The sequence below is a fragment of the Sycon ciliatum genome, chromosome 4 (assembly GCF_964019385.1).
Source record: "Sycon ciliatum chromosome 4, ocSycCili1.1, whole genome shotgun sequence".
NCBI classification, from domain to species: Eukaryota; Metazoa; Porifera; class Calcarea; order Leucosolenida; family Sycettidae; genus Sycon; species Sycon ciliatum.
Genome location: NC_088646.1, coordinates 39,175,364 through 39,199,591, shown reverse-complemented (window position 1 = coordinate 39,199,591; position 24,228 = coordinate 39,175,364). Strand labels below are relative to the sequence as shown.

General features: G+C 47.8%; 1 protein-coding gene and 1 long non-coding RNA gene across 2 annotated transcripts in view; both read left to right on the top strand.

Annotated features, from left to right (window-relative positions):
* The first annotated feature begins 1,442 nt into the window (after positions 1 to 1,442).
* LOC135816090 (desmoplakin-B-like) lies at positions 1,443 to 21,870 on the top strand. The gene is made up of 14 exons (XM_065329459.1): positions 1,443 to 2,265; positions 3,073 to 5,856; positions 6,658 to 6,843; positions 7,012 to 7,473; positions 8,208 to 8,378; positions 9,216 to 9,451; positions 10,160 to 10,223; positions 11,060 to 11,212; positions 14,289 to 14,387; positions 14,957 to 15,073; positions 16,175 to 16,276; positions 16,654 to 16,755; positions 18,156 to 18,248; positions 20,846 to 21,870. Exons 2-14 carry the CDS (start codon positions 3,100 to 3,102, stop codon positions 20,864 to 20,866), a joined length of 4,563 nt encoding a protein of 1,520 aa, XP_065185531.1. The 5' UTR covers positions 1,443 to 2,265; positions 3,073 to 3,099; the 3' UTR covers positions 20,867 to 21,870.
* Positions 21,871 to 22,268: 398 nt separating this feature from the next.
* LOC135816089 (uncharacterized) overlaps positions 22,269 to 24,228 on the top strand; it is a 6,250-nt gene continuing 4,290 nt past the window's right edge. Inside the window, exon 1 of the long non-coding RNA XR_010553353.1 lies at positions 22,269 to 23,473. This is a non-coding gene — a long non-coding RNA (uncharacterized LOC135816089). The remainder of the gene's footprint in view (positions 23,474 to 24,228) is intronic.

Sequence of the window (24,228 nt, the reverse complement as noted above, 5' to 3'; positions counted from 1 at the left end):
ACACTTTTCTACTCGTATACTGAGTAGACCCGGGTGCTCGAATCAGAAACGATTTGACAGGTGTGCAATTTCTCATCTGTAAATCTCAACAATGTCAGAATATATACTTTTGGAGAGGCGATGGAACAAGGAAGAGAGTCTGGCTTGACCCACCTAGCAGGAATTCAGAACCTGGGTGCGCTACAACACAAGCTGCAGCACGCAGCAAAATAGTCGTATTTCCTTCGGATTTTTTACTTGAAAATTGGGTGCTCGAATCAGAAACAGCAAACTCGTCAGGTCGTCTCCGATTCAAGCACACGGGTCTACCATCGTCTACGCTTGGTATGGCAGTTGAGGGCAGGGAGTAGTAACTTACTACTTCGTTTTTGAGAGCAAGATGGTCAGTGGAGCCGCAGATTCAGCAGGTCTTTGGCAGCACCCTACAGGAGACCCATATCCTCGAATCAAGGACCCAACAAAAAGTGGGTCGTGAGTATTTCAAAAACAGTTTACCGGGCAGAGCTGAAATTTGGCATACCGTTAGCGGGCCGTATGTTGATGGTATTTGTGAAAACTAAACGAAATCGGAATAAGTTTAGGTACAATTTCAGGCTGTTTCTGTTTTGGTACCCCGTCTCTCATTCGAGCACCCGGGTCTACGCGGTGACTTTAGCCGTTTAGGAAACGGAAGGCTCAGCCTCTAGGTTGGCCAGAAAGGTTTTCAGTGAATCTAACCGAAGTCTTGGCGAGTGTACAAAAGGTAAACCTATCATTATTATTTTGTACTTCATAACGGAATTGTGCACAAAAATGCGCACACACGCACGCACGCGCGCACACACACACACACACACACAAACACTGTACAAACACACACAAACTTGACAAAGTACAAGCACATGTGCACATACACACGCCTCCCCCCCCCCACACACACACACACACTCAACTCCCCACCCCCTGTACCATGTGTACTGTACTACTGAGTCTGGCAGACACACAATCATGTTTATGCTTCGCCACCACTCACCAGTTTCGGATCAACAACGAGTTGTAAAATATTGGTATTTTAGGACTCCCTGCCCTGAAGACGAGCACTGCGCCGTGGATCGAGCAGATCCGGCCGCGCCGGCCTAGCGTGCTTCACTTTCTGGCCGAGGCAAACATCGTCCGCGTGCGCGCATCCCGTGTCCTCTCCCGGGCTTTTACGACTCCCTGACTTGTAGTAGTACTAAGTCTTGTCGTGTGTTAGTTTTTCTCCTATTGACGCACTGCGCTTGCTCAGATAATGCTCATTGTGTTAGGTGCCGTGGCCCGTGTGGCTAGGTCGGCTGTGCTTAGTGCTAGATGCATCGATGGCTGTCTGATCTGCAGTCTTACAGACTACACTACACTAGTCTACAGTAGTACAGACGAGTACAGTCAGTATGTCGCTACAAGTACAAGTACAAGTACAAGTCATGCCTTTCCTGCTCGCTTTCTGATGACATAATGAGTTCGAGTCCTTGACTCCTCAGTTCAACTCCTTGTCCTTGAAAAAGTTGAATGGCTTGATCTCCTCAACGACATACATGTACAATGTCTAATGGCTATAAAGTATAAACGATTATTGCGAGGCGTTGTGCGTAGGTCTACTCATTTCCTTGTGGGTCTGATGTCAACCTCTAGCGATAGTCAGCTTGAAGTAATTTTCGTTACCCACCTAATCGCTTTGTGCGATTCTGCATACTATTACTAGTACAATTATTACTGTTTAGCGAAAGTGCAGCAGCATAATGAATGGCGTTGTTTTCGTGCCGGCTCATCCTAGCGAGCATCGTGAACATTGCTGCAATCTCATCGTCTCTGCGCTGCTGCTGCCATTGGAAATCATGACCATCAACGTGGGTTGATAGAGTTTACTGGAGGAGGCGAGCTCATCGCCAGTATAGCAATCTTCATTCTACCAGAGAACAACGACAGTCGTATTTCTCAAGCTAACGAACTCTGGCTGTGGCGTTTGTGGACGAGCTCCGTTACGTAGCGAGCGCAACGATCGATGGTATTCTTCCTCGAATCGACAGCACGAGAGCGGAGAGGTCGACTGCACGCGTATGGCCTGATTGGAGCAGAAGCACTTGAAGCAGCTGAAATCCAACCTGCGCGTGTGCGACGCCAGTTCCTACTCATCTGTCTGTAATCTGACAGCTTTTGGTATCGCCAGCACGCAGTTCTAGCAGTCGACGTGGGGAGAGTTTGTCATCTGCCACGTTCCTGCAGCAGAACCATACGAAATAAGCCAAGGTACTGTAGTCATGCAGTCCACTGTGGACTTCTTCATTTACATGTATAGTTATAGATTTTTGGTAACATTGCTTTGTTTGGAGGCCGCTGCACTGCTAACACGAGTACATGATAACCCCAAGAGTGTGCAACTCCTGATCTCTGATCTGTGGGTGCCGTGCATGGCGCGCTGGCTACTTTACATAGTGAAATGACAATCCAGCTGCATGGATTGGAGCTTTCCAACGGTTTTGCCTTAACGATTTCACGTGCAATACGGTAAGTTCAAAGGCAATGCCTGTGCGTGACGCATCACATACAAAACCATCCGAAGTCTCCGAGGAAAGCGGAATTGGAAGCGGGAAACCGTAGCAGATCAACAATGTGACGCAATGGCCCACAGCTCGTGGCTACGTAATGCAGGCAGCGCGCTGCGCCAAACCCCATATGCAGAGTTGCATACTCTTTGGGTTATGTACACTTGCTGATAATGATCATGATAGTAGTAGCGTAAGTTAGTTAAAACCCTGTAAATAAGTGTGGTGAACCTGCATGGAGAATGTGCCCCTTCCGGTTTTCCAGGCATGCTTCTACTCGCACTCAACTGGGAACGTGTGGCCTACTGTAAATATACGGGCTTTTACGGTATGACTCGCAGCAACTTCTGTTTTTGTAGGCGTGTATACGTGAAAGAATGCTTGGCGGAAATGCAATCTCCCCAGTGCCGGCTACAGCTCAGTTGGTGCTTGCATGGCGTCCGTCCTTGCATAGAAGTAGATAGGATTGTGTCATAGCTTCTGCTTGTGAATGTCTGTGTTTGTGCTCCAGGAGCAGTGGAGACCAACAAGCATCACCATGAAGCGCATGGCACAGAAAATGTCGCGCAAGAGTGACAAGAAGGAGAAGAAGAGAAAGCCCTCGTCGTCGTCGCTGTCCTCCGCGAGCCCATTCTCGTTGCCCAACTATGCTTGGCAAGGCGAGCAAACATCCATTCTGGACGGCGCTTACGCGAAGCACCTGCCAACGAGTGGTGGCAGTTCTGCTGCCGGTGAGGACAAGTCGTCATCGTCACGTGAACGTCGCTATGGTCGGCAGAGAGCCCTGCCGTCAGCGGACAACATGCTGATGGGCGACCTTGTGAGTACTAGTAGCAGTAATGCTGCCGCGGAGCAAAGTGCCAGCGCCAAGGCGACGCCGCTTGCAGCCAAGAAGAACGACGGCGTACAGCAGCAACCTATGCAGCCAGTGCAGAAGCCGGACACAGTGGAGACCAGTGTACCGGCACCTCGGCACGACGTGCACATCGCTTCGACCGCTGCCTCTGGCACTGTTGCCGCCGCTACTGGTCTTGTCGAGCCTTGTTCACGACCCACCGATGTCTCTGCAGGCAAAGTCGCCTCCCTGGACTATGACGATTGTACTCCCACAGTATCGGCCAGTGATGACCGTACTCCCACAGTTGCAACCAGCCATTCCAGTGATCGGCTTCCTTGCATTAGTGTGACTGATATGCCTCGCCAGCAACTTGCACCGGTAGTTGTGCCTGCAGCCATCGAACAGCCTAACTATCAGACCGTGGAGAAAGGTGCTCGGCGCGGTTCAGGCTCCACCAGCGGTTCTGTCAGTGGTCGTCGCGGTTCTAGCTCCACCAGCGCTTCTGTCAGTAGGCCCTGCTCGGTTCAGAGCCTGCCCGATCCGGACTCTAGCTTGGCAACGGCGGACGATGGCAGTGAGACAGGCAGCATATTATCAGCCAGCACGGGCCGCAGCCAGGACATGGAGGTTGTGCACAGACTGTTGGAGAGAGTGTCGCAGCTAGAGCGGCGGAATCAGCAGCTTGCCTTCGAAGTTGATCAGCTAAACACTGACAAGAAGCTGGCCGAGGGCGTGTCGGCCATTGCTGACAAAGCGCTTCTTCAGTGGAAGACGTTGGAAGCCGAGACGAAAGAAGAAATCTCGGCGTTGAAGGAGAGAGTCTCAGTTAGCGATCTGCATGTCAGCTCACTGGAGAAGCGGAATGCTGACCTGACGGAACAGCTGACGAAATCTATCAACGGCAATGCATCGCTGAAGCAACGCCTGCAGGCTCTGGGCGAGACGGTTTCACGCTCTTCCTCGCCAGCATGGAACAATTCCCAATCCAGCAGTCCAGCATTACAGGTCACTAGTAGCAATGGTGAATGCGCTGTGGTAAGTCGGGTCGCAGCTGAGTTGGACGCTAAGTCAAAGGAGATAGCACAGCTGCAGGAGCAGCATTCTGAATTGCAACAAGTACTTGACAAGCAGCGCGAAGAGGACGGTGCACGGATTGCACAACTGGAGGAGGAGGTAAAGGACACGCAGACGGAGCGACTGCTTGCTGAACGCATGTACCAACGGCAACAGCAGCAAAACGAACAGCTGGTACGGGAGAAAGCCGCCCTTGTGACGGAGAGGGCATCACGCCAATCGTCCACAGCATCGCCAAATATCAATGCAAGAAATACAGCTCAAGTAAAACAACTTGAGTCATTAGTTCAGTTTGTTGGCTCGCAATTGCCATCAAAGTCTGCTAATGCTCGTCAATCAACACCTTCTGATTCGCCTGACCTCACTGCCATTCGTCAGCAAGTCGTGTTCGCGAAGCAACGTCTATTGAGTGCTGACAAGGCTGCCCAGTCTCTGGCCACAAGCGAGCAGCGGCTGGATACGGTGCGTTCGGAGCTGAAGGAAAGTCAACGTGCCAAGGACCAGTCTGACTTGCTACTGCAGACAGAACGGGCGAAATTTGAGACCTCGCTGGCATCGAAGTCTGAAGAATTGCTTGAAGTAGAATCTAGATTAGCCGACTTGCAGGCTGACAAGGAGAAGGCTGAAAGCCAAGTATTGAAGTTCGAAGCACAGCAAGGCTGTTTGCCAGACAGCCAGCAGGTACAAGAGACCAAGCAGCAGTTGCTGACCTTGCGTCAGGACAGAGCACAGCTCAGAGTTGAGCTCAGGCATTTGCAGAAACAGGAGAAAGGCCAGAAGGCCACCATAACCGAGCTGAACGCCAACAAGGAAGAGCTCTCCATGCTGTTGTCAGCCGCCAAAGAGGACCTGCAGGCAGTCAAAACTGCTCACGACGAGAAACTGCAGCTGCTGACTGAAAGCAAATCAGAGGAGATTAGTCTGCTATCGAATGCTCTTCAGAATGAACTGGTAGCATTGAGAGAGGAGAACACACAGCTAAACCAGGAACTTGCTGCCTTGAAGGCCAGTGAGCACGCTGCACAGCTGGAACTTAGCCGTCTGTTTGCCGACCACGATGCCCTTAAAGCATCCGGTCAGAGAGCGGCGACGGAATTGAGTGCAGCTCAATGCGAGATTGCTGATCTGCGCTCCAAGACGGCGTCCCTGAACGAGCAAGTACAGCTTGTGAATCTGCACAACGCCTCGCTGAAAGAGGAGCTGGACAGTGCCACGGCTACCTATCAGACTAGCAGTATCGATGAGATTCTGCAGGCAGAGAGAGATAAGCTGCAAGAGACACTGCACTCGGTGAAGGAGCAGCTCAGTGACCGTGGTACCATGGTGCGAGAGCTCAAACAGCAGAACGAACAGCTCTACGACAAGTATCAACAGGAGATGAAGGTAGGGCGGTACAGGCGGGTTACATTCTCCAGTGTCCCCACTATTTCTACTTGCACCAGTATGATCAACACCATCTACCATGTTACCTGGTGGCATTATGGGCATGAAACTCAGAAATGCAACAAATTAACCTTGGTCAGCTGTTTTATTTATTGTATTGTGTAATTTTCGTGTGACCTGGTCTATGATGGCCACAGTTTAACGTTTCACTTCTACATTTCCAACTATATCACCGTATGAATGTAGGTATGTATCAACACTCAGTGTACAGTGAAACCGGTCTAAGGCCACCCCTCAAGGGACGGGAAAAAGTGGTCGCCGTGGCCAGGTGGTCTTCTTATCCAGGTCCAGCGGGTCACGTGACCATATCCACATGTGATACATCATTTTGATCAGTGTATCACAGTGCACACACCTATGCTACTCTAGCACGACTCATGTGCCTGGGGTCCTCAGACTTGTCAAATGTCGTGCATGCACCATGGACATCTACACTTCCTGCACTGATGTGTAGATCTACCATGCATGGTGCACCAGGCAATGCATACATTTTCATGCACTAGCACTGTGCAACGTGGTCGCGGGTGGGTGGTCGTCGGTCGCGTTGAGCGAGTGGTCACCTTATCCAAGCTGTTTTGAATGTGAATGCATCCGTGACAAGGAAAAGTGGTCGCCATATCCGAGTGGTCGCCATTACAGGTTTTACTGTATGTCGATTTCAGCTTCCTTACCAGCTCTCTGCTCTGCTCATGTGGGGAAAGTAGAACTTGACGTTTTTCTTCTATGTGTTCCTAACTGTAGCGAGCCCGGGAACTGAGCGATGCCGTCGACTCTGCACGTAAACAGCTCAGCCACAAAGAGGTGGAGCTGCAGCACTCTCAGGACGAGCTCAGGGACATCAATGCAGCCATTGATGAGATGGAGCAACTGCCGCGTGCCAATCGGGCCCTGCAAGAGGAGATCCAGGCTCTGAGAAGTGAAAATAAGGTAAGCCAGCGCCAGCAAGCACTGCTCTATGTCACATGACATTGTGTTTAGGCTAGCAACACAGCTTGGAGACAGGAAAAAGGTTGGTTGCAACTCAGAGCTTCACTTGAGAAGAGAAATCGGCACCAATGTTGCTCTTCATGCACGGGTCTTGTGTTTTGTGCTAAGGTACTGAAAACCAGCCGCTTCAATGAGGAAGGATCACGGCCACTCGAGGGCAAAGAGCTGGACCAAGCCTGCCGCCAGATGGAATGGCGACTCATGCAACTGGAGCCCAAGCAGGAACAGTGGAGACACGACCGCGAGGAACTGGACCAGCTGCGACGTGTGAAGCAGCGACAAGAACTCCAGCTCGGTGAGGCCACCGAAGAAGTATCCATGCTGCGGCTGCATAATCAGCAGATCCGTCTACTGCAGGAGCAGTTCACGTCGAAGAGCAATGAAGTCAGCTACCAAGAGGAGGAGAATCGTCAGCTGCAGAGAGAGCTGCGGGAAGTGGAGCTCGAGGTGGCTGTCTGGAAAGAGAAGGCGAACCGCTCCATGCAGGAACGCGCCATGTTGATCGACCAGCAGCGCGAGCACACCCGTATTCAGCAGCACACCAGTGGTGCGGACAGTCACTATCGACACGTATGTACCAGTATTACTTTAGCCAGATGGGCACTGTATGCCCGTCAGTTTCACGGGATTGCATGCCCTGCCCATCACTTGCAAGCTACTTAGCTGCGAAATTCCAGACTAGCTCAGGCTATAGAAATTCCGTTGGAAAAAGCCTTGGTTCCGATTTCGCATCTGTGACGGGTTCCAACTTGACACCGCTAGTACCCTACCTAACTATCTACTTATTTGCTGCACAGGCTTACCGTGCTCACAAATGGAGCACTCATTTCCAGTTTGCACAAGTTGTTTTCATTTTCTTTTCACTACTACATGCACTCAGAAACTCGGTGGAAAGTAAATAGTAACAATTCTCCAGTGGATAGGTTTGTAACTCACTACATGGCTAACTAACCGTCTTCATCCCGGATTGGCTGAATAACGTTACGATAAGAATTACGTTAGCGCTATTCATGCGGACATCGTACCTTACCAGCTGATTATGTGTATTTTGGGCCGCCCGCCTTTCCCGATCATGGCGACATCTCGTTTCAGAGATTGACCTTTCATTCCTCGTTTTAAAAAAACTCCAATGTGTAATTTGTAAAGAGAAAAGGACCTATAAGTTACTAGTTATGACTAGCAGTCCACCAACCTTTCTCTTTACATATTACTCATGATTGGCTCAACATCCGAGTTTTAATGTGTAATTTGTTCAACTAAGCCCCCATACTACTGTACTGCCTTGCTCTGCCCATCACTGTCAGGTTCAAACACTACAGGAGAGGATTCTAACGCTGGAGGAGCAGAAGTCCAACCTGGCCTCGCGCGCCATGGACGGTGCACAGCGGCAGCAGCGACTGAGTTCGCAAGTGCAAAGTTTGGAGGCCGTCAAGCTAACTAACACGGTTCTAGAGGACAAGGTCATTGAGCTCAAGGTAGGCCGGCGGGATGGCCGTGTGTGTTGTATTCAAAGCTAGGCACTTCAGACTTTTTGTAAGCTGATTTTTCTTACCGTGGTATTTAAATACCACGGTAAGAAAAAAAATACTATTGCAAATATTTGCAATAGTATACAGCAGAACTTAGTATGTGCAATGTACTCTAATAGGACATGCTCTTGCTTAGTATGGCCACTGTCCGTAGCACGGGTGTATTGATCCGTACTAAAGTATAATATGTTAGGATTTAAAAAAAGTAGCTGGGATACTAAAGTACACTGCTACCCACAGCAGGGGTACGTCTTATTAGAGTTGCACTGTACGAGGTACAGTAAAACTTCTCTTATCCGGACATCCTGGGTCCAGATACGCTCTTGACCCAGGCACTTTGAAGCCAAGTAATACTTGTAGCCGTAATCATAAACATCTTGTCACTTTTGTGCCTGTGATCTGAAGTACTTCAAAGTAAAATTTACAAAAGATCACACTCCAACTAAGCTCCTGTGTATGCTTGTGAACGGTAGTAATCTTCCGGGTTCAGTGAGCCAAGCCGAACGTGACAGCAAGATGTATCCTATCCACCGCGATCAAAGCTTGTTTCTGAACTATGGGCGATTCTGAGATATGCACATCGGCTTCGGCCCGGATTAGAGAGGTTTGGTGTACATACTGGAAACTCATCAGGGCCGCCATGATCAATACGAAATGTGCAGCTGTCCAAGACCGATGTTCATTCTGCAGTATCCCTAGAGTATCCCTACATATTCCATTGGACTGACTCAAGGATGCTGCGTAACTAGAATTATGTTCTCTTGTGTTCGCAACTGTTTTCAGCGTGCTCTGGACGAAGCACAACAGCTGAACAAAACTCTTGGCAACGGCTCTCACGCAACGACTGACCTATCTCGGCACACAGTGGGATTAAATGGCCACGGTGGCGTGCCTGCTCGACGAAACGGCAACGTCAACGGTGGCAGTCCTGTGATTGTTCGGAGCAGTGATACTGATGACGAGGAGGACTGCAGTGAACCCATTCCGTCCGGGTATGAGCTGATGAACGACTTTACCAGGTAAGTAGTTATTTGTTCTTCTTGGCATCAACAAATTGTTTTAACCAGGGAGTTGACCCGTATCATTTTTATTCTAGGCTAGGAAATTTATTCCTCTGGCGATGCTTTCACTACATGAATTTCTCTACGGGATGTGTAGTGGCAGGGGACATGTTATGGATATACACTCAGACGTCTCTTATCCGGGCACCTTGGGACCGGGCACTGCCCGTATCTCAGATTTGCCCGTATCTCAGGATAACTCATCTACCATGTATCATTATCATTTTTGAAGAAGTTTTTTTGGTGCATACTGCACATGTTCAGGTTACAAAAATAATCCATGGATAAAATGTATGGATTACACAGGTTGGCAGTGACAAATAAGCACTTGTGCATTCGGAAAAAAAGTTCAACCCCCCAAATTCGAAGCATTTTTGCCATAGGAACTCAAGCTGAGGGTGGCCGGTAGAGAGACGTGCCCGTATCTGAGGCGTCCGGATAAGAGGCGTTTGAGTGTACCAACGCTAGGTGTATTCTCCCTACTTCGGAGTACATACGAGTATACCGTAAAGTATAGCGAGTAACTTCATTAGACATACTGGTATGTCTGATATATCTCAGGAATATCCTCTGTAAGTTTCAAGAAGACCAACTGCTTGTGACTTGGATGAAGAACTGCATGTAAATGGAGCTTCTTACTGTGTGTTGTATCCTTGTTCCCTGCAGCACTGATAGTTTGGACAGTGAGGCGGTGGTGTGTTGCAGAGAGCACACAGCAGGCAATCTGTCGGTAAGTGGGGTACTAGTACTGGTGAACACATTGATGGGCATTCCGGGATCTGATCCAGTGTACAAACGCCTGTGTGAACAGACAGCTGTGATGCGTTGACACTTGTACCAAGAGTACCTGAAGCCCAGAGCGTGTAGCTTCTGACGTTTTCTGTATTGCCGGTGTCTATCACGGCAGAATTCTGGGATTACATCATATTTGGTGCAGATGCGTGGCGGGGAAGTGGCGTAGTGCGTACAACTGAGCTGCAGTTGTGCAGAAAGAGACCTGCTTGAATCCTGCTTGTACGCACTACATCACTAAAATGATGTACCATAATAATTTTTTTTGTGATGATTCACAAAAATATTCACACGCGTAGTCTCGAGATCAATACCTTTCGTTTGAGGTCTGCCTCGCCCGGATCGGACAACTAATACTTGGCAATTTTTTTAGGGTTTTTCATGACGATGAATTGTGTAACGGACCCTAAAAAATGATGTCAATAACTTGAAATTCTCCTTGGACAGTACAGCATGTAGGAGTTGGATTGTTTTTGTTCTTTGACTCTCTATACACACTGTATAGCGCATTGAAGGCTAACCCGTTGTATAAGCTGACACATCAAGCCCAGGTTCTGTTTCCTTATTTCCTTATTGGAGAGGTGCACGTTATTTCCGACGTGACGCGCAATTTCACGTCAGATTTGGCACAAATCTCCAAATTTCGACGTGAGCTGCAGGTCATTCGCGTTGTTTTTCGATGCACGAGCCAAATAACGCGAGATGAACTTTCGTGTCACGTCAGAAATAATAAGCATCTTAACCTCTCTATTGGCGTGGTATCGTTCACTGCAGGAAGCGGCAGAGGAGACAGTTCGCAAATACTGGTTCAAGGTGACCGATCAAACCGGAGACATCAACACAACAGAATTGGGACAGCTGCTCTACATGTTGGCTGTGACCAGTGAGGATCTGCTACGGCGTGTTGTCAACTATGTTGCAAATAATGTAAGAACTATGTATTACATCATTGGCTGTTTGTCTGCATGCATTGTTGGTGGAAAGTATCATCTTAAGGTGGCAGACTGGTCGTAAAAGGTATATATTTAGTTTTCCGACCATATCTTAGTCAGTTTATAAGGGATTTACTTCAAATTTCGTACACACTCTCCTTGGAGACTACTGTCAATGAAAATAACATCAGTTAGCCAACAGCATATGGGAAGTTTGGCTTCAGGCCTTGCAAAGAGCAAAAAAGCGGTCCGATGAAAATCGGACATAAAACCGTGTGCATGATGGAGCATAGACAGTTGGAAAAGTCAGGGTGAATGGACTCTCCACACATCATATTCGCATGACACTAGAAACTGAACCTAAAAATGACAAGATTACATACATGGAAGTTCACGTTCAGCAACGAGAAGATGCATATGCAACCGCGCATAATGGATGCTCCAAGTTCAAGAAGCAAACTGTTTCTTGTGAATGATCCTGAAGTGCTCAATTTAGGTTCAAGTTGTACAGTGGAACATACTGAAAAGAAAATATATACATTATGCAACCATCTGAAGGACATCCTAGGCAGCATCATGCACCCCATTTTGCCGGTACCCTAAAAAACACTGAAAATTGGCACTCAAATACTACCTCAGAAAGCACCACGACCATATGTGACGCCTTCTCAACAGCTGTGTCCAGTAGACCCTTCCTGGTGGCTCTGCGGTGCTTTCGTGACTTCTTCTCAGTCTCAGGCTGAGCACTTTTTAGCTGAGTGATACAGGCGCCTGCGGTCCATTCTCTCCAAGCCATTGGTAGTGCAGTCGCCGACCTCACACTGTAGAATACGGAAGACTTCGGCCAGTGCCGTGGTGCCATGGCTGAAAGTTGCTACAGCCAAGTTTACTGCACTCTCAACTGTCTCTGGGCCGCAGAATGATTCTTTTGGGCACAACCGCCAGATTGCACCATTTAAAGACTCATTGGCATTTTGAGTAGCGCCACGCATGCAGTGAAGCAACAGCTGACTGTCCGTCAGACGAACATAAAAGGGGCTGCAGTTCTTCAAACACACACTGCGGTAGATGTGTTTTGTTCTTGTATGCTGCTACTTCTTCACCCTCCTCAGCCTCGTCCATAGCAGCCTGTGTTTTCTGATATCCACACCGGGAGTCCTTTCCTTCAGGACAATATTGATGTATGGGCATAGCATCCTACGATGCCTCGTGACAAATAGATGCACGGATGGCCCGAGCGGTGGCAGTCACATTGCCGGCATTCCTCCTCACAGCTATCCCGTAGTAATTTTGAAGACTATCGATCTTCTTGTCAGTCAGGCGACCCTTCCCACCGAGCGGTTTGCCATCGGCCAACTTCTTGCCACCGGATTTCTGCTTCAAGTCTCGTAAACCTTTACCCAGGCGTTTTTGCACATGTCCGATGCATTCGTCCTTGCTTACGGCGGTGTCACCATATGGACGTGCCTCAACAACATTCTTGTAGCCTTTGCTGTCACCATCTCCAATATAGCTTATATATCTCAAGTCATTCTTCTCCTCCGACCGGTTCCAGAGGGTGACCACAGCTGACGACTCCAGTGCTGGAGCTGATACGTCTGTGTTTATTTTGCAGTGGGCAGCATGACTAGCCTGCCATTCCTCATACTCAGCATCACTAACCAGTCCAGCAGCTTTTCGAGATGACCAACTGGAGCAGGTGGGGCAGAACTTGGCTAGGACCTCTACATCAATGACCTGGTGGCTGTCCCACACAATAACAGTCTGTACACCATACAGAGAACTGTGACCGCGACGCATCCAAGTGCCGTCAGTTGAAGCGGCAATGTCATGTGGCAAATCCTCGTTGGCGCGACTTGCAATGACTGCGTCAGTTGCTCTCTTCAACCTCTGTGCTCCGATCTCTTTTGCAGCCTTGCAGCTCGATGAATATTAAAAGTGGACTTTGACATTGGTGTTGGCATATCTAAAATGGACGATAGCATGCACAGTGCATTGTAGCTCCTGCCAATGATGTGCATCCCCAGCACTGCTCGCCTATTGACCTGGTTCATGTGAGTCTTGTGCACTTTTGTCTGTTTGGATAGGACTTTGCTGGTAGCATGACCACATGACAAGCAGGTAAGTTGTAACTCTGGTGCAAGGCCATACCTCGAGGGCCTCAAGAACTAGATCGCCCTCATTACACAGACGACATACAGCAGCTTCAGACAAAAGATCACGTAGAGCAGGTAGGTGAATAATTCTACTGCCTTCCAACGTACTCTCATCGTCGTCGTCCTCGTCACTATCTACACCATCATCAGAATTATCACTTCCACTGGAGTCTTCGTTGTCACCAAACGGAAGACCATGAATCTTGGAGAGCGAGGATGACGCTGAAAATTCAAAATTTTCAAAAATACCGTCATCGGGTTCAGCTGCCTGTTGGCACACTTCTGCCTCTGTGACCGTCTCTAAAAATTGATTCCCAGAGAATCTCCTCTTCTTCGGTCTAGAGCTGGGTCTAGATGCCTTTCTTTTGCCCATTTCGCTGACTACTTGACTACTATAGTCAAAAGTACACTGCCAGAATTGAAATTGTCAAAATTGTCCAAATATAATTTCTCAAATGCATGCCGTGGCTCCCTTGCGCAGTTGCAGTCATTTTGGTGAGTGCCACGTGTTCAACAGCGCTAGCGGCCATTTTCAGTACGTTTCCATGACGAACTCTCTCTGTTGCCAGGACAAGGCCAGCTTGATCCCAGCATCGAACTGTGCTGGAACAATGACAGGCTCAGTGTACGCACAGCGCAAATTTTTAAATATTTTTTGACATGCCATAATTTTGTGTCACGAATGAAAAAGCGCATTTATATGCGCTATATCTTAGGAACAAGACTATAGCTATGAAGCTCAAAGTTCACAGGATGAAACTTCAATCCATTACCTCTCTTTTGACACCACTCCCGACCTCTAACTCCAAAATTCATGATGCAATATTGTTTGTGTAAACGTGTGCGCGTCTGTACATGTCTGGTGATGTGTGTGCACGTCTGTGCGTGCGTGTGTACTTATTTGACAATGCCCAGGGCAACACGGCACTGCACTATCTGATCCTGCGTGGCCAGCTGCTTGCTGCTTGGCTGCTCCTACAGACGGGACAGTGTAAAGTGGATACTCGTAACAAGGTCAGCATAGTACTCACTGTCACATTATCATTGTACGGCATGATTAGGCTTTGTGTGCCAACCCTCCTACATTTTTTGCTCCAAGGTGGTCATGCACTTTGTGGCACTGCTCAGGGAACCTGGGGTCACAGCTCCGCACGCACGTGTGTGCGTGCGTGCGTGTGTGTGTGTGTGTGTGTGTGTGTGTGTGTGTGTGTCTCTCTCTCTATCTATCTATCTATCTATCTATCTATCTATCTATCTATCTCTCTGTTTCTCTCTCTCTCTCTCTCTCTCTCTCTCTCTCTCTCTCTCTCTCGCTCGCTCTCACTTGCTCTCTCTTGCGCTCGCTCTAGGCATTCTATGTGATATTGTGTTGCATCACCCACAGAATATAAATTGTATATATTATGTGTGTGCGTGTTGCTGTTGCTTTGTTCATGGCTGCACGTGTGTGTGTGTGTATGTGTGTGTGTGTGTGTGTGTGTGTGTATGTGTGTGTGTGTGTGTGTGTGTGTGTGTGTGTGTGTGTGTGTGTGTGTGTGTGTGTGTATGTGTGTGATGTGTTGTTGTTGTTGTGATGTGTGCAGTTTGGCTATACACCTTGCATGATGTTGTGCGGAGCACCACCGGGGGAGGTCGGCAGCAATCAGTTTGTCGTTAAGAAGCTGTTTGAGCTGGCCGATATCAACCTTCAAGCTGCGCAGGTACGTGGCCGAATTGTTTGCTTGCTTTCTACCATGGCACACAGTCATAGACTAGGTTATTGGTTTCTATAGTCATATCACTACAAGTACAAATTTATTTATTTATTCTTATTTTACTAGGGAATTCCCAACAGGCATCGACGCCTTTTACGGGGAATCCTACAAGGTCTAGTTTGATGGATGAGCGAAATTCAGCTGGTGAACTAGACAAATTACACAGGTCTTTACGTATGAAATGCGTATGTCCCAGACAGGCATTGGTAGTCAGAGAAAATGAACGTTGATGTGTGCATGCTAACTGCTAGCATGGAACTCTTGATCCAACAAGGACCTCATTACGTGCCGCTTAGCGGGGCTGGAACGTTTACATGGAGTTTGCCTTACTATCCTCACTCCAGCTAACCAAGCTCTCAGTGTAGCTCATACGAGAACCCTGTCAGGCAAGCAGGCTAAGAGTCACTATAATAAAACAGTCGATTCGGAATATACAAAGTTGGCATATATAGCGAGAGCCTGGTCGGTACTATGTTTAAAATGTACCTCGGACTGAGGTAGCTCATATAATATAATGAGCTACCTGAGCCCGATGTTCGCTAAATATAGTACTTGTAGCTGTGGCCCTAAGTCACGCGAGGACGGATTAAGTCGGTTTTTTGTGACGTTGACTTTGCACATGTGTGATGGTCAGAAGTGCGGATTCTACAAACATTGATATAAGACCTAGAAACTGGCACATATTTGATCCGGTATATGCCTTTGTTGACAATCACCCGTGTTTACCTGTGTCACAGTGTGTGTTGTACTTGATGCTGCAGAACATTGTATGACAAAATAAACTTTCTGTGGACTTCGAAATGCAATTGAGATGCAGCAATTAGTTTCGGCGATTGAACCACTGTGATAAACAAATCGATTTTATGATCTTTCAACCCCATCAAGGAGATTATGCAAAGCTATGGAAATGTCCGCAACGACTACGTGGCGGAAAGGACTTTTAAACAACACTGATGCCGCTCTGTAGCCATGTTGACTGCCTGTGGAGCAAAACAAAACTGAGCATGGATATTGTGATTCTGTCTACTGTGCTTTCTTGCCTGTCAGGATGGTCAGACTGCGCTGATGATGGCCGTGCACCGCTCCAATCGTGTCATGGTGGAGCTGCTGCTGAACACTGGACAGTGTCAAGTGAACTTGCAAGATATGGTATGTGACTATGTGTGCACTTGTGCGGGATTGCATGGCGGTGGCATTGATGATGCGTCGTATGCATACTAGTACCACCGGAACATGAATTTGATATGTTGCACAGTCTCCGGCGTGCAAGTAGGTGCCACCAGTGAGCGATGCCAGACATGCCATACTTTATCCTTCAGTAGAAGATGATTTTGTCTTGCAACAAGTAGGAGAGGGTGAATAATTCGTTGCAACTCCGAGTTTCACGCACGAGGCAATCATCAGGCAACAGATTTCATGAATTTGTCTGGTTGAGGCCCCGATCTTGCCATTAGCGTTAGCATCTGGTAGCTTAGTTTGAAGTGCCTTTGCCTGTGTGCCTTGACCGTATCTGTGTGTATCTTCAGGACGGGTCAACAGCGCTGATGTTTGCCAGTGAGTCTGGCGAGGAGGACATTGTGCGGCTGATCCTGGCACGAGAAGACTGCGATGTGAACATCAAGGATCATGTAAGCAAGCCATGGTGGATTACGCAATTTACGCCAGCCAAACCTTGCTGTGTATTGTATAACATGCTATTTTTTGTGTAACTTTGATTTCGGCAATTTCGGTAGAGAAACCGGGCACCTAAATTTAAATTACACCTAAAGGGCACTGGAGTATGCACTGTGTGAGAAGGGAACGCCGGTCACCTAGTTCTACATTACACCTGAAACCTGGTAGGTCTCTGACACCGAAATTTAAATGCACCGAAAACTATATGTTCTACAGTATTTTGATACGGGTAGTGTGACTCTTGAGCTGTAGAGATCAACTGAAATGCCTAGTGTAGCCCACAAGCATGTAGTGTCGAGTTTAGACTAATAGGGTCCTTCCAGCTTGATTCGGGGGACGCCAGTCATAATCAAGAAAATCCTTGCGTTTCAAACTCGTAGCCATTATCATGGGCTCTAGATTGTCATTGTAAGTATGCAGTGACTGGTGCGGTGTCACAAATACTAATGTGGCCAGCCTGACGCGAGATATTTATCATACATGTACAATGAAACCTGTCTAAGATGACCGCTCAAGGGACCTTCAAAACATGTGGTGTCTGTGACCAGGTGGTCTCTGTGACCAGGTGGTCTCTGTGACCAGGTGGTCTCTGTGACCAGGTGGTCTCTGTAACCAGGTGGTCTCTGTGACCAGGTAGTCTCCTTATCCAGTGCCATTTGACTGGAAATAGCATCCCTTGGTCCTGGCTGCAGTGGTCTTCTAGGACAGGTGGTCGCCTTATTCGAGTGGTCACTGCCTTGACAGGTTTTACTGTATTATGGTGGAGTTGGTGATGGTGCTATTTACATTGTTGCTGCTGCTGCTGCTGGTGCTGTTGCCGCTGCTGCTGCTGCTGCTGGTGCTGTTGCCGCTGCTGCTGCTGCTGCTGGTGGTGCTGTTGCCGCTGCTGCTGCTGCTGCTGGTGGTGCTGCTGCTGGTGGTGGTGCTGTTGCTGCTGCTGCTGCAGTTGCCGCAGCTGCTGCTGCGGCTGCTCAGTGCTGCTGCGGCTGCTGCTGCTGCTGCTGCTGTTACTACTGCTGTTTCTGCTGCTGCTGCTGCTGCTGTTGCTACTGCTGTTGCTGCTGCTGCTGCTGTTGCTACTGCTGCTGTTGCAGCTGCTGCTGCTGTTGCTGCTACTGGTTCTACTGCTGCTGTTGCTACTGCTGCTGCTGTTGCTGCTGGCAGTATTGATGGTGATGATGGCGGCCAGCCTCCCTTCAGTACAAGCCATGAGTTAGGTTATGTTCGGGTCATTTTTTGTTGCTGCATGTACTGCTTCTCGTGGTCATCTCGTGGCTTCGAAAATAGGTATGGATCATTCAGTTTTATTAATGCAGTGTGGCTCATTTCCCCTTGTCTGTTGGCTGCATGTCAGGACGAGAATACGGCACTTCAGATAGCCCTGGAGAAAACACGTCGTGGCGTGTCCGTTCTTCTCTACGCAGCTCTTGTCTACGGCAAGCACAAGGTATGTCCTTATTTGTTTATTGAAGTATTTATTTTATTTAACCTTTTGAGCACGACGCTACCTGAATGCCTCCCCACGGCAACACCTGTAAAAGTGGCGTTTTTCCTATGAAAGTACTACCTGTTCAAGGATCGATAACTTTACCTTCCCTTGGACGAATTCCACGATCTTGAGCTTCCTGGAAAGGTCTTGAGACGAGGAGCAAACTAGTTCCAAACTCAGCTCGGAGCGAAACTAAACGCCCATGCTACAGTCTGGCAAACTTCACCCACGCGCTCGACAGACTTGAGCACGGGCAAGAGACCAAATCCTCAGCTGCCATTTTGACCTCCTTGCTCGGATCGAGCTCAAATTTTTTTTGAGGACTCCCGAGATCCGCCACCATCATTTGAATCTAGTTTCCATGGCAGCAGGTAGTGCAAAAATGATCGAAAATGATCGAAAATGCAAAATACGCGTTCTGCAGATCGCGCAAAAAATTCTCTTTGAATTTGCCGTGTCGAGTCGCATATCTCAACAACCCGGGGTCGTATCGCTTTGGCGATTGTTTCTATCGCAAGCTGAGAGTTTTCTCTTCCAGATACATACTTCGATCGTGAGAATCGACCAAGAATTGACTGAGTTACGATAGTTTGAACGCACGCGATCCAGACAAATCGCGTATTTGCGCGATGTACACTCAGGACGTAATATTACGTCCTCCGTGGTGCAGTGGTATTCTGAATGACGTATTATTACGTCCTTCGTGCTGAACAGGTTAAGGATTCCCAAAGGCTATCAAAGGCTATCAAAGGCTATCAAAGGCTATCAAAGGCTATCAAAGGCTATCAAAGGCTATCAAAGGCTATCAAAGGCTATCAAAGGCTATCAAAGGCTATCAAAGGCTATCAAAGGCTATCAAAGGCTATCAAAGGCTATCAAAGGCTATCAAAGGCTATCAAAGGCTATCAAAGGCTATCAAAGGCTATCAAAGGCTATCAAAGGCTATCAAAGGCTATCAAAGGCTATCAAAGGCTATCAAAGGCTATCAAAGGCTATCAAAGGCTATCAAAGGCTATCAAAGGCTATCAAAGGCTATCAAAGGCTATCAAAGGCTATCAAAGGCTATCAAAGGCTATCAAAGGCTATCAAAGGCTATCAAAGGCTATCAAAGGCTATCAAAGGCTATCAAAGGCTATCAAAGGCTATCAAAGGCTATCAAAGGCTATCAAAGGCTATCAAAGGCTATCAAAGGCTATCAAAGGCTATCAAAGGCTATCAAAGGCTATCAAAGGCTATCAAAGGCTATCAAAGGCTATCAAAGGCTATCAAAGGCTATCAAAGGCTATCAAAGGCTATCAAAGGCTATCAAAGGCTATCAAAGGCTATCAAAGGCTATCAAAGGCTATCAAAGGCTATCAAAGGCTATCAAAGGCTATCAAAGGCTATCAAAGGCTATCAAAGGCTATCAAAGGCTATCAAAGGCTATCAAAGGCTATCAAAGGCTATCAAAGGCTATCAAAGGCTATCAAAGGCTATCAAAGGCTATCAAAGGCTATCAAAGGCTATCAAAGGCTATCAAAGGCTATCAAAGGCTATCAAAGGCTATCAAAGGCTATCAAAGGCTATCAAAGGCTATCAAAGGCTATCAAAGGCTATCAAAGGCTATCAAAGGCTATCAAAGGCTATCAAAGGCTATCAAAGGCTATCAAAGGCTATCAAAGGCTATCAAAGGCTATCAAAGGCTATCAAAGGCTATCAAAGGCTATCAAAGGCTATCAAAGGCTATCAAAGGCTATCAAAGGCTATCAAAGGCTATCAAAGGCTATCAAAGGCTATCAAAGGCTATCAAAGGCTATCAAAGGCTATCAAAGGCTATCAAAGGCTATCAAAGGCTATCAAAGGCTATCAAAGGCTATCAAAGGCTATCAAAGGCTATCAAAGGCTATCAAAGGCTATCAAAGGCTATCAAAGGCTATCAAAGGCTATCAAAGGCTATCAAAGGCTATCAAAGGCTATCAAAGGCTATCAAAGGCTATCAAAGGCTATCAAAGGCTATCAAAGGCTATCAAAGGCTATCAAAGGCTATCAAAGGCTATCAAAGGCTATCAAAGGCTATCAAAGGCTATCAAAGGCTATCAAAGGCTATCAAAGGCTATCAAAGGCTATCAAAGGCTATCAAAGGCTATCAAAGGCTATCAAAGGCTATCAAAGGCTATCAAAGGCTATCAAAGGCTATCAAAGGCTATCAAAGGCTATCAAAGGCTATCAAAGGCTATCAAAGGCTATCAAAGGCTATCAAAGGCTATCAAAGGCTATCAAAGGCTATCAAAGGCTATCAAAGGCTATCAAAGGCTATCAAAGGCTATCAAAGGCTATCAAAGGGGTCTCCAGTAAACGAAGTCCTGACAACCACCTACTACTTTTAATGGTAGCAGCAGGAGTAGTCAGCAGTCTCAGCAGGAGTAGTCAGCAGTCTGCGGTTATTTATTAACATGTGCATTCTGGTGTACGTGCTAAAGTGATTCTTGTTTTGTTGTGGTGTTTTCCACTGCGGTCAGCTGCGTCAACTAAACTGTGTCTGTCTGTCTGGTCGTGTGGCTTTGTGTTGCCTGCAGAACGATGTCCAGTCTGCCTGAGTTTACGCACGTCCACATCCCGCAAATAAAGTGTAAATATCCATACATAGCCATACCATAGTCATACATAGTCATACAGTCATAGTCATACCGGTATACTCGTGATAGTGAGACCTACTCACGCGTACTCACACATCACACATCAGTAGTCATCAATCCGTGGATCACACGTAGCACATACTTGTACATACTCATACAAAGTCATACATAGCCGTACATAGCCATACCAGTATATAATCATACATACTCACGATGGTGAGACATGCTCGCAGTGACACATATCCATACACACATTGGCTCAGGATCCGAGTTCCTACATGTTCATACTGGCCTATCATGAAGGGATGATCGCGAAATGTAAATAGTCACTAAATATTCGTACATATCACGTTGAGGACGAGGTGTCAGGTTCGTCGCTGACCACATGCTTCGGGAAGAGCGCCATGGACGTTTGATGTGAGCTATTCCCGTCTGAGACTATTGCAGAGTGTGACTTGATCTACCTTGTGCCGACGGTCTGTTGCAGTGTGGTGTGAGCCCATTTTTTCCAGTTTCTTTTCGATTTCCCCGGCTTTCTGGTCTCTTGGTGGCACTCACGGTGTTTATGTAAGATTGTTGCATTGTTCTTGACCGCAGCAGCACGTCCTGGTTCACTTGCTGGCGTGCACTCTATTGTGCTTTGCAGTGCATTGTGCAATTTTAATTTCTTCTGGTGTTAGCAGCTGGCTGCTATATCTCTTCTATCTGTTCTATCTGCTCTCTACGTGTAAATTTTGTGAATTCTATAATTACGGTGCACCTGATTTTGGCCGGGGGAACCATTTTAATTAAAAGCTATCCCAATCTTCCTATCAGTACTGATTTCTATCATCATTGCTTCAGACCCGTGATCAGTCTGTGATGCTGTCCACCCCGATGTGAGCTAATTTGATTATTACACTGGTTCTTATGAATTATTTTATAAGTAAAGACTTTGCTCCTTCCACTGCTCACGCAGTGCTCAATACCAACCGTTCTGACTGCCGGGGGGGGGGGGGGGGGGGGGTGTTGGAGTCTATAATTATGACGTCACTCTGTGTGATATTTCTCAGCAGGTAGTCACAGTAACTCAGTCAATGCTTACCTCCTTAATCTTGTCAATCTTGACTGTGTGAAGATGATCACAGCCATACGGTCACAGCCATGTTGCACTGGCTGATCCTGTTGATAATGATGCCTGGATTCACTGGGACAATGTGACCAGGGAGTCGTAAAATACCGGTATTTTACGACTCCCTGAATGTGACTTGATGTGTCCTGGTATGCCGGTGATGGTGGCTTCAGTCATGGCTGGCAAGGCTGTGGTTGCCTGTCCCTGAACCGTGTGAGCTGGGATAGTCAGTTTTGAACGCAATTGAAGGAACAGGGTTATTGGAGGAAAGGGACGTAGGCTCAGAAGGTGCACCATCATGTTCGTTGAGCTGTTACTGGATCTTCTTGAATTGTGTGACGGTTGGAAATAACTTGACTTTAGTGGTTTGTTTCATGCATGAAAGACATGCCAAGTGGAATAGGCTTCTGAAGTTCTGGTGGTTATGTGAACACACGATTGTATTGTTTATACCAGCCATGACCTGAACAATCCTGCAAACAGCAGAGGTGTTACCTCCCTCAAACTAGCCAACACCAGAGCTGTGAGAGCTGTGAGTGTGAGGGTTGTATTGTGTAGCTTCAAGTATTAGTTCAACCACTTTTCATCCCGACCTGTCACCAGCGTTCCGGATACCAGGCAGTTTACGAACGTACAGTCCAAAGTCTTTGGCATAGGCAAGTGATAGGTATCCAGGCCTCAGCGGTCTGTCCTACTCCTACTGAGTCCTAGCCTCCTTCACGCTGTCATTGTAATGCGCCTCCCTGGGCAGTTACAGCTCAGTCGCTACTTCTCACCAGGCCAGGGAGTACAATACCCCCTACTTCTCACGAACAGCAGTTCGGACATCCGCCGGCGGTGTTGTTGTGAGAGTGTGCATGTGTGAAGTGAACGGAACCGATAAACGTCCTGCCTCGTGCCTGCATGGATTCATACACGGATATTGTGAGTGTGGGGATTCATCGTACAGCGTCTGTCAGTCCTTCAATCGCTACAAAACTACAAAAGTTTGACTGGATGAGGAGTTTTTCACCCTGTTATTGAATTCAACGAGTGACGGAGATGTTACAACAGTTTCCGTAACAGGTCACCTATACTTGCTTGCTACGTCTTCTTCCTTCGCTGGAAACGCTTGGTGGTTGAAGCTCCCCAGGTCTCTCCCGTCTCCGCAGCTAGCGCTGTTCGGCACCGAGTGACGCAGCAGCGCAGCTCGCTGACTGGCTGAAGCAGACTGCTAGAACACAGAGGATTCCGCCATTTGCATGCAGCCGGGTTCCGGGTTCGGGATTTCGTGCCGCTTGTTTTCTCCACTGGAATCTCTGGCACAACAGCAGAACTGTCACCAGCTGCTCCCGGGTGTGAATCTGTTCAGAGAGAACTGGACGCTGAAGAGGCTCGGAAAAGTTTGGCAGTATTTCACTGACTGTTGGTGAAGTTTCACATCGCAGAAAGGGCTGCACTGCCACTGACATTGACAGGTAAGACGGTAACCATTAGCGAGGGGGGGGGGGGGGGGTAGAGAGGAAAATACTGTAACCGGTGATCACAATCCGTTATGTACACATACCGACAGCCGTATGTGTGCAAAACAACCGCCGAGTTCTGCTAACAACCGCCGAGTTCTGCTTTGGGGGCAGAGTTGAGTCACCTGTGTAGACGGTGTAGACCATGGTAAACTGTCACTGAGTTGTATCATTATCCTGTACCATGTGTACGTAAAGCACCTAGCAATAGTAGCAATCACCCTACATGCTATAGCGAACTCCTTCGACCTGCCTCACTCAGTGCCCCAACGTGCCCTGATTCTGACATTGTAGTAAAAATGGCGCAATCAGGAATCTGCCCAACAGACTGTGACATCAGTGCGGTGCATAATCATGATAATGGCTTTGTGCAAAGGTAGTCTTTCCAGCACACATGCTTTGCTCTGTGGGCAATGCATTTCTGAGGGTCAGACTATGGGTTTGAGTGTGAAAGCAGCTGGGAAATGATCCGCAGCCGGTGTGCAGATGTTAGCAGGTTGATTGTGGAAGGACGTGAAGTTCTGGCTACTCCTGATCCTCCCTCCCGGTCCTTCCTGTGTGGACTGGATATGATCAGGGACTAGTACAATGTAGTTGACTACAGCCTGGATAAGATTAGCGGCATCCAGGCTCTAATGACTATAGAGAGTTTTCGCACGGCCTGCAACGCGCTCACTTGACGCGTTCGAAGGTCACGTGCCACGTTCAGA